Source organism: Elephantulus edwardii, unplaced genomic scaffold, assembly GCF_000299155.1.
Source record: "Elephantulus edwardii isolate Elephantulus edwardi_28Jun2011 unplaced genomic scaffold, EleEdw1.0 scaffold00019, whole genome shotgun sequence".
Taxonomy (NCBI): Eukaryota; Metazoa; Chordata; class Mammalia; order Macroscelidea; family Macroscelididae; genus Elephantulus; species Elephantulus edwardii.
The window spans coordinates 1,713,309-1,724,135 of NW_006399769.1; the positions used below are offsets into that span (position 1 = coordinate 1,713,309).

The 10,827-nt window shown below is 37.6% G+C and overlaps 1 protein-coding gene across 1 annotated transcript in view; it reads left to right on the top strand.

Annotated features, from left to right (window-relative positions):
- The window catches only part of GMCL1 (germ cell-less, spermatogenesis associated 1), a 91,621-nt gene that overhangs the window by 44,321 nt on the left and 36,473 nt on the right, over positions 1-10,827 (top strand). The window contains exons 8-9 of the mRNA XM_006882296.1: positions 7,029-7,119; positions 8,591-8,728. Coding sequence (XP_006882358.1) covers positions 7,029-7,119; positions 8,591-8,728 — 229 coding nt within the window. The remainder of the gene's footprint in view (positions 1-7,028; positions 7,120-8,590; positions 8,729-10,827) is intronic.

Sequence of the window (10,827 nt, forward strand, 5' to 3'; positions counted from 1 at the left end):
TTTGCAACTTTTTGAGAAAGCGTCATACCACTTTCCACAGGGGTTGCACCATTTTACACTCCCACCAACAGTGAATAAGGGTTCCAGTTTCTCCACAACCTCGCCAGCTGCCCTTTTAAATCTAATATTCGGCTCTTTAACGTAGTGGTTTCTTCCCATTCATTTGGCTTCTCAGCGTTCTAGTGTAATGTTCAGAGTCTCTTCTGACATCCATTTTGGTCATTTCTTCTTCCTTTATCTTTGTAATGACCTTTTGCATTCTTCATGGATTATATTCTTATTATCTTCCCACAGCTCATCTGGTCTTCATTTATTAGTGTTTAAGGCCTCAGACATGTTCCTGAGTTGTTTTTTTCTTTAAACTCAGGGTGGACAGACATGAGATAAAATTCTTATTCCTGTGGATATGATTTAATCTTCTTTAGTTTTAATTTTAACTTGCATATATGTAGTTGATGGTTTATTTCACAATCCCCATCTGCCCTAGTTTTTGCTGCTGATATTGAACTTCTACATTGATTACTTCCATAGAAGAAATCAGGTTGATTCCTGTACATACCATCAGGTGAAATCCATATGTATACCCTGTGTTTGTGTTTCTTATAAAAGGTATGTCCAAAGTATGCAAGATGAAGCTTTGCCATCTTTGCCTCCAAGGAGCACTTCTTCCAAGACATGGCAGCCCATGGGATATTCATTACTATTCTCCAGCACCACAGCAATGGGCTTAAGTGTATCATAGATGATGCAGATGACACAGGACAGGGCAAGAATCAGTTCAGCTGTACATAGGGTCACTGTCCGTCATATTGAACTTGATGGCATCAGATAAAAATGTGTTTACTATGTGCTCGGCCTTACTCTAAGCATGTTATACTTGTTAAAATTGTCATTGTCTTATAATAATAATAATAATAGTGTATTACCATGCTTATTTTACAAATGGTGAAATTAAGACCTGGAGAGATGAAATATTGTCCAGTCGTGGCTGCCCCATGATTTAAAAGTTTATGCTCTTAAGTATACTCTGTGCACACAACAATAGGAAGATATACTTCTTTTAACCGTGTTAAATTTCTTATATTTAAACTTTTTTATGGTATCTAGTCAAAGTGAGTTATTAATTGGTTGGTGATGTTAATTTAAAATTTCTACTGAAATAAACTAGTAAAATCCCTGTGACTGTGCCCTTAGTAAACTTTCAGCCTTGACAATGAAATCAACCCTAGGTCATACCTTCCAACCAGGCCTAAAAGGTGAATGGGTTGTTGTCCACAGCCAGTTGTACTGCTAATTTGAAAGCTGCATGTTACAGGTAATTTGAATCCACTAGGAGTTCTGATGGGAGGAAGGCATACTGTGTCCTCCCCATTCAGATATATGGTCTCAGAAATCAAATGCAAAGGGGGAGAGAGGAGTGAGCAATTATAAGTTGGAACCAATTAAAGGGCAAAGAGTAAGTAATAGTAACACCAATGAATGATACACTGATTGGAACAATCAACCTTAATAAAAGATCAAAAGGGCAACATTTTTCTGGGGATAAAGCACAGGTAATTTCTGAACTCTTGGTCCCTCCCCCCCCCCTTTTTTTTGTTTCGTTTTTAGCTTTAACAGGCAGACATTTATTCTCTTGCCATTTAGGAGGCTAGAAGCTCAAATTCCACATGCCAGTTCTGTGGGAAGGGCCTCTTTGTTTCAGTGTTAGAGGAAGGCCCTTGTTTCCTACAGCACTTGTAGACTTGGCATTCCTTGGTCATCTCCATATGTCTCCACTTCCTGGTGCTTAGCAGCTTCCTACCACAGGGACCTGAGTGTGAAAGGATGCACTCAATCCTAGTGGTTCTTCCTCAGTCGTATTGAAGTCCTCTGTTTTTCTTTATTTTTAAGACTAGAAATGAATAGGAATCCCTTCTTGGCTGTATAGCTTCCAAATTTCTTGGCATAAGCTAGAGAGCATATTCAGGGCTGCATCTCTTTTCTAAAACATCTGTTGATATTCTATTACTTCCTGGGGCCTTATTTTTTTTGTCAGTTCCTTCAGTGCAGCTTGAAATTTGTCCTTTACTACATTGAGTTCTTGATCATGTGCAACCTCCTGAAATGATTTTGTGTCAGTTCTTTTTGATGACACTGTATACCTTTAATTTTCTTTTGATGTTTCTTGTATCATTCAAGATTTTGCCCACTGAATCCTTCAGTGTTGAAATTAGAGGCTTGAATTCAGTCATTTTTTTTTTCAACTTGAGAAATGCCAAGTGCATTCTTATCTTTTGGTTTTCTAACTCTTGAACTATTTGCATATTTTATTTTAATATCTTGCTTTATCTTCTCAAGCTGCCCTTTTAAGTATCTGTTCAGTTCTCTTCAACATTTCAACCCTTTGTTTTGGCTTCTTATTGCACATATCGGAGACTTCTGTAGTCCATTTTTATGATTTCTTTCTCTATCTTTATAATTGTCTTTTGCTTTAGTTCTTGATGTCCATGTAGAATGGATATATCATCCCACAACTCATCTGCTCTTGAGAGTTTATCAATTCTAGTCCGTTTCATTATGCCTGGGATGTGGCTCTTTATGCGTTCCACTTTATTTTTTACAACTTTGAATTTTTCTATATTCATACTTAATAAGTTTCATGTTCCAGTTATTAATAGATGTTTGCAGCTGTTTCTTCTAATTTTTTTAGTGCCTTCTACCCTGAGTCTTCAATATGGATTGCATTTCAGTGTCAAGAAAACAAAGATTCTTACACTGGACAGTAAACAACATCATGATGAAGGGGAGACTGAAACTGTCAACAACTTCGTCTTACTTGGATCCAGAGTTAACACCTTTGGTACCAACAATCAGAAAATAAGGAGATGCATTGCATTGGAAAAGTCTGCAGTTAGGGGCTTCTCAAAATTATTGGGGTATAATGATGTTAGTTTGAGGAATTAGGTGCATCTGATTCAGGCCATGGTCTTTCTGATCACTCATTGTGCATCTGAGAGCTGGACAATGAATAGGGGATAACAGAAGGATAATTGATGCCTTTGAGCTGTGATTTGGAGAAAAACACTGAACATTTCATGATCTGCCAAAAGAACAAACAAATATGTCTTGGAGAGGGGGTAGCCAGAGTGTTCTTTGGAGGCAAAGATGAAGTTTCCCCTCATGTACTTAGGGCATGTTGTTAGGAGGCACTTTTCCCTGGAGAGGGACATGATGCTGGGAAGGGTAGCGAGTCAGCGAAGGAGAGGAAGACCCTCGACCAGGTAGATTGAAATGTTGACTCTTGCACTGGGCTCTATTATTTCAAGAAGTGTGAGGAGGCACAGGATAGGACAAGGTTCAGATCTGTTGTTCACAGGATTGTTATGAGTCGTACTGTACTTGACGGCACCTGACAACAACAACCTGCGAGGCTCACCCACAGCGTGATATTTAGCAATGTTCTTTTTTGAAGGCCTGTTAATTTGGAAGAGAACTCTAGTGTTCTTGTGAGGAAAGGAGTTGTACTCAGAATTCAAAGGCAGTCAATTTGAATCCACCAGCTGCTCCATGGAAGAAAGATAGGCAGTATCCTCCTGTGTGATTTACAGCCACTGAGAATATTTTGGAAGGTCAGCCATGAGTTGCTTCCATCTTGACAGCAATGAGTTTGAGTTTTTTAGTTATTTTACAAGTGGATGGTTCTGCTTCTTAGTCGGTCCTAATCTGAAATCTCTCTGGAAATCTTCCCGAGTCATCCTGCTTGTATTTTAAATATTGGTGACTTAGCTTCTAGCCTCATTGCAACACACAGGTCACCACAGTACAGCCAATTTTCAGATAAGTGCCACACCCATAAGAACAAATTATAAACAAGTATACGAACAATACACAGACAAACGTGTATGCTCTGGAAAATAGAAAAGAATCTCTCTGGCCTGGAACTGTACTTGCCAGCCAAATAGAAACTTAGAGTTGAAGTGCTGAGTCAGGTCAGAGTTTGTGCTCCTCCCAGTCATCATCTGTGCCCCAAGATGGGAGCCAAGGCACAGGTAGTTCTTCCAATCTATAGGTGCCCAGGGATAGGTCCCTCAGCCTGAGAAAGAGTTTCTTCTGCTGGCCTAGTTGGCTAGCTAACAAGGAATGCAAGTAAAAATCTTGGTGGTTGTTAGGTACTGTTGAATTGGCTACAACTCATAGCAATCACATGAACAATGGATCTAAACCTTTCTCTGTCCTGTGCCCTATGTGCCATCATCAGCATCTCTGATTTTCTTGAACCTCTTGTTGCAAAAATTAACGAACTAATGGAATCCTGATTGACATATTTCAGCAAACAGATACAGCCCTTGATGTGCTCACCCAGTTGTGCCAAGAAATCTGGAGGACAGCTAGCTTCCTGGCCAACTGACTGGAAGAGATCCATATTTATTCTCATTCTCAAAAAGGTAATCCATCAGAGTATGGTTATTATCAAATAGTATCACTAATATGACAAACAAGCAAAATCCTGCTGAAGATTATCCACAAACCACTGGAGCAGTACATCAGCAGAGCACTGCCAGAAATATAGGTTGGATTTAGAAGAGGCCATGGCACTAGGGACAGCATTGCTAATGTCAGATTGATCTCTACTGAAAGCAGAGATTACCAGAAGACTGTATATTTGTGTTTTATTTACTATGTAAAGGCCTTTGATTGTGTGGGTCACAACAAATTGTGGCTGACAGTGAGAAGAATGGGAGTCCCAGAACACTTGATGATGCTCATGTGAAACCTATACTTGAACCAGAAAGCACTTGTCCAGAGCAAGGAAACACTGCATGGTTTAAAAGCAAGAACGGAGTGTGTCAGGAATGTATCCTTTCTCCATACTTTTTAATCTATATGCAGAACAAATAATTCAGGAAGCTGGGCTTTATGAGGAGGAATGTGACATCAGGATTGGAGGAAGACTCATCAGTAACCTATATTTTGCAGATTGCACAACCTTGCTTGTCCAAACTGAGGAGGAACCAAAACATTTGCTGCAGAAGTTCAAGGACTGCAGTATTCAATATGGATTGCAGCTCATTATCAAGAAAACAAAGATTCTCACCACCAGGCCAATTGGTGGCATCATGATAGGTAGAGAAGAAATTGTGATTGTTAACAGTTTCATCTTGCTCAGTTACATACCAGCAGTCAGGAATTCAAAACACCAGTTGTATTAGGAAAATTTGCCATCAGGAACTCTCCAGAGTGCTGAAAAGCAACGATGTCAGTCTGGAGACTAAGCTGTGCCCGATCTAATCCATGGTCCTCTCAATTCCTTGCTATGCATTAGAGAGCTGGACAATGACTAAGGATGACAATAAAAGAATCTATGCCTTACAGTTGTGGTGCTGGACAAAAGCATTGAACATACAGTGGACTGCCAAGAGAACTAACAAGTCTGTCCTGAGGAGGATGAAATTAAGTTTTTCCTTGGAGGCAAAGATTGTGAAGCTCCATCTCACATACTCTAGGCATGTTGCCAGGAGGGGCCAGTCTTTGGAGAAGGACATCATGCTTGGAAGGGTGGAGGGTCAGGCAGAAGACGAAGACCCTGCATGAGATGGATTGACACAGAGATTGGCTCAGGATAGGGCAGGGTTAAGAGCTATTGTGCATGGGTGTCTTTGAGTTGTAGATGTTTAGTGGCACCTAAGAACAACCTATGTATCTGAAAGTTGAGCAGTGAATAAGGAAGACCAAAGAAGAGTCAGTGCCTCTTAATTGTGTTCAGGATGAATATCCTATGAACTGGCAAAAGAACAAACAAGGCTGTCTTGGAGGAAGTGCATTCAGAATGCTCTTTAGAGGTCAGAATGGTGAAACTTCATCTCACATACTTTGGGCATGTTTCAGGAGAAGCCAGTCCTTAGAAAAATACCTCATGTTATGGAAAAGAAAAAAAAAACTTTAAAAAAAGATGGATTGATACAGTGATAGTAACAGTGGGATCAAGTATAATAGAGATTAGGAGGACAGGGCAGGTTTCAGGTAGGGCTTCTATGAATTGTATTCTACTGACCAGCACCAACCAACAACAGCAACACACAGAAGGAAGGTAGGAATACTGGAATAAAGGATGAATGGGAACAAATACACATTGGAAAAGGGATGAGTTACGGCATTGTGATCAGTGGTATGATCCAAAATGTGGATGTTTATTAGCTTTGCAGACTTGAAGCCGAATTACAGTACCCACTACTTATTACTATCAAATCCATTCCAGCATACAGTGACACTCCATCAGTTTCCGAGGCTGTAAATTTCTGAGGAGACTTCTCATTTTTCCTGTAGAATAACTGGCGGATTTCAACTGCTTACCTTTCAGTTAGAAGCTTAATACATACCAAACTAAACCACTGTTTTGCCTTAATTTACAATACTTGCTGCCATCAAGTTGGTTGTAGTTCATAATGACCCTCCATCAAGTTTGTGAAGCTTTAAATCTTTGAGAGAGGACACTGTTCATCTTTCTTCCAGGGAGCAGCTGGTAGATTCAAACTACCAGCCTTTTATATGCTGTGCCACTTGTGTTGCTATTGCTGGGTACATCAAGTCAAGTACAACTCATAGCAACCCTGTGAAAAAGGTCTGAACCCTGTCCTGTCCTGTCCTCTTCATCTCTGACCTTTGAGCTTGTTGCTGCAGTCATTTGTATCAATCCATCTCATTGATGATCTTCACATTTAGGTCTCCTTAAATGAAAATAAAGTTTAAAGAAAATTCTAATGAAATGTGTATATTGACTCTTATTAGTATAATCTAAAGAGTGTCTGAGAACCTCTCTGCTTTTTTAGGGATTAGTTTGTTCCTTAATACACATTCATGATGTTACTATTAGATCATGAAAGTGTTATAATGCATTTAAAGCCATATTACACACTTTGTTCCGGGTGTTTATAAAATGAAAATTAAATAAATTTCTTCTAGGTATTTTATCTCAATGTAGAAGTAATTTTAAAAGATAAAATGAGGAAAATCTTGTAGGGTTTTTCCTTACCTTTTTATTTTATTTTTAGTGGATGTTTCTTCAAATTGTGCCTTCTTGGAGTGGATCTTTAAAACAACTTTTGACTGAAACAGATGCCTGGCTTTCTAAGCAAAGAAAAGGTATGCTTTAAACTTTTTCTGTGAAAGTTTTTTTATGAAATATATTAAACTCAGTTTCATCCTGGCTTGTTTATAAACATAGAGAATTTTAGAGCTAGAGAAACCCATAACTTGTCTCAGTCCCTCATTTGCACTGAAAAAATAGAGACCATATTTAATATACTATGGACTGCTAAGAAAACAAACAGGTTTGTCCTGGAGGGGATGAAGCCGGGCTGCTCCTTGGAGGCAAGGATTCTGAAGCTTAGTCTGACATACTTTGGACATGTAGCAAGGAGGGACGTCATGCTTGGGAGGGTGGAGGGACAGCATAGAAGAGGAAGACCCTCGATGAGGTGGATTGATTTAGTGACTGGGGTAATGGGGGTGGGTGTGTCAGAGATAGTGCGATTGGCACAGGATAGGGCAGCGTTTTGGGCTGTTGTACATAGGGTCGTTATGAGTCGACGGCACATAACAACAACAACAAAGATGCCTCATTGAGTTATTATTTTCCCACATTTATCATCAATTTTGGTGATTGTATTTATCTTTCATTTAACCATATTGCATTTTATTTAACAACCTATTTGCCTATTAGTCTACACCTCTTAACATAGATACACATGGATAGAGCTTTGTGTGTAATAACCATATAACATGTAATATGTAAAATCCATATAACATGGTTAGAATTTTGTGTGTAATAACCCCAAAAGTGGATGGAAAATATAATATGTACATGTATGGGGTTTTTTTTTTTTAATTATTAAATTTTTTTTTTTGTTTTAATGAACACTTACAGAGATTTTGGGTTTTCATTCATTCATTGTTGCACTGTACATGTATGTTTTTCAGGGAGAAAGCTTCATACTTTTCCACTGCTTGTCAGTGGAAATGCATTTAATCAGGTTAAGAGAAACTGCTGCTACAAGGTTTTAGGTAGGCAGAAGTGGAGAGTCTAGTATTTTTTCTTTGCAAACTTATGACTACTATGTCTTTTCCTCCTATTTTATTTTTTAATTGGAATTAAAATAATAGTGTTCATCATATGAAACTGTATTGTAAGTTAAAAGAATTTCAAGAGATTCCTCTTCTGTCTTGTAAAGACCTTGACTAAGGCTTTTGGCCTCCACTGAGGTGCTCAGTCTACAAGATAAGGAATCCTGGAAAGATACATGTAATGCCACCATTCTCAAGCCTGCCTTTCCTGTGTTCTTTGCTGTAAGCTCCAAACCTTGGAATGGCAATAAATTAAATTCCCAGTGCAGTAGTCTAATTAGGTCATTGTTAATTTCCTGTTTTCCCCCCCATATGTCCCTAAGTTTATATCTAAGTTTATATATCCCTAAGGTTTATAAAATTTGTGAAGACTTTAAAACCAGTTTATTCTATATTCTTACAGACACACTGAATGTGTGTCCATTAAAAATACTGAAGAACAAAATAATAGCTTTGAAAGAATCATTTCTAATTTAAACTATTTTTCTAGATTTTGAAGGTTTGGCCTTCCTTGAAACTGAGCAAGGGAAACCATTTGTGTCAGTATTCAAAAGTTTAAGGTTACAGTACATTATTAGTGATCTGGCTTCTGCAAGAATTATTGAGCAAGATTCTCTAGTACCTTCAGGTAAGAGAACATAAAGAAATTATTATTTTAAGTAGTATTTTTCTGATGTTAGTAATAATAAAATACGTGTGGAAAAGAATAATGGGGAAAAAACAGAAATTTTATGTAGTGCCCTGGTGGCCTAGTGGCAAGGAACTGCACTGCAATCCCAAAGGCTGGTTTGAGGCCAGCAGCTGCTCCATAGGAGAAAGATGGAAAATCTCCTCCTGTGTGATTAACTGCATCTGAAAACCCACTGGAGGGTCATCTACGGTTTGGTTCCGACTCTGTGGTACATACCAATAACCAATTTCAGAAATGTGTATCTTTTTATAGTAAAGTGAAATCAAATTATGTAGATCACTTTCTGTGCTTCAATTATGTGTCATGGGCATTTTTTCATTACTAAATAGTCTCAGAATATTTAAATTGCTAACTCAATGGTACATAACAACAACAACAACATATGGTATTCTGTCTATAACATGGATATTCTTTATTTTTATTAACTGTTACAACTTTTTAAACTTAAAATGGCTTAATGTATGAAAGGTCATAACTGCTTTTAATTTTGTTGTTGTTATGTGTCATAGTGTCCGAACCAACCCGTAACTGATTCTCCAGCAAGTTTCCAGCAGCTATAAATCACGCAGAAATAGGGCCCAGATTTCTGTCATGGAGCAGTTAGTGAATTCAACCACTTGCCTTAGATTTGGCAGTACAACTTCTTGCCATTAAGCCACCAGAGCTCCCTTTTCTCTATTCAGATTTTAAAACTTGCTTATTTTTTGTTTTGTTTTTATTTTCCTTATTCATTCTACAAGTGTTAAGGTTTGTATGAAATGAAATGGCATATCTTTGTTAATTATAATTTACATTTTAAAATTATTACTGATTTAATTTTCTTAATGAACTAATTTGTGTTAAGATTCTGTTCAGTACTACATACAAGAAATTGAAAATAGTATTTCTCTTTAAAGATTTATTTGTAAACGTTGATAGTAATAGGCTGTTTTAATCTCAGTTTTTCTGAAGATTTGATTACCAGTAAAATCGTAGTTCTTTAATAGTTACAGTATGTTTTATATGTCAGGTTCTAGCCATGTTATGTTTGTAGATGCCAATGTCAATTCCATTTATACTTTCTTAAAATTAGTTTTCATATAAGTATTCATTTTCATTGTATTTTATTCTTATAGTGTTCTAGATAATCCCTCATTTACATTGTGTTTCATACAGTCATTCATTAACACTATATCCCGTGTAATTAATTACCATTGATTACCACTATTACACCATCTTTTCAAGTCCCAATTGAATCTTTTTCATTCTCCCCTACTCCCCCAGTCTACCATCTAAACACTGTTATCCTACCCCTTCCTCTGTTGAACATTTATACACATCTTACTACTAATTATTGTTCTGTTTTTATAATAAATGGTCTTACTAGTATTTGTCCTTTTGAGACTTGAGTTAGTTCACTCTGCATAATGCTCTCTAGATGCTTCCATGTTATATAATATTTTACAAAATTGTTGCTCCTTAATACAGCATAGTATTCCATTGTGTAAATGTACCACAATCTCTCAAATCTATTTATTTGTTGATTGGACATTTGAACCATTTTCCTATTCATAGTTCTTGTGAATAATGCTACTGTGAACATAGGTGTACATGTTCATGCCTCAGTTCTAATTCCTTGAGGAAAGACTGTTCCTTGGAAAGATGGATGGTCAGGAAAGGAGAGGAAGACTCTCAACCAGCTGGATTCACATAGGCTCTAGTGTGTCACAGATGGTGAAGATGGTACAAGATAGGACAGGGTTCATGTTGGCTTTTCATAGCATCACTATGAGTCATCCTGGATTTGATGGCACCTAACAACAACAACAACTTTATTGTACAACCATCACTACTGTCAATTTTCAGGTTTTTTGTCATCCCTCTGAAAGAAACTCAGTAACACTCCACTTTCCCCTCGTATTTACCCCTGTATAAATTTTGATCTCTGTGAATTAAAGCAAGATTTACACCACAACAAGATAAAGGTAAATAATCCAATAGAAAAATGGGCACAGGATATGAACAGGCACTTCACCGAAGACGACATTCAGATGGCT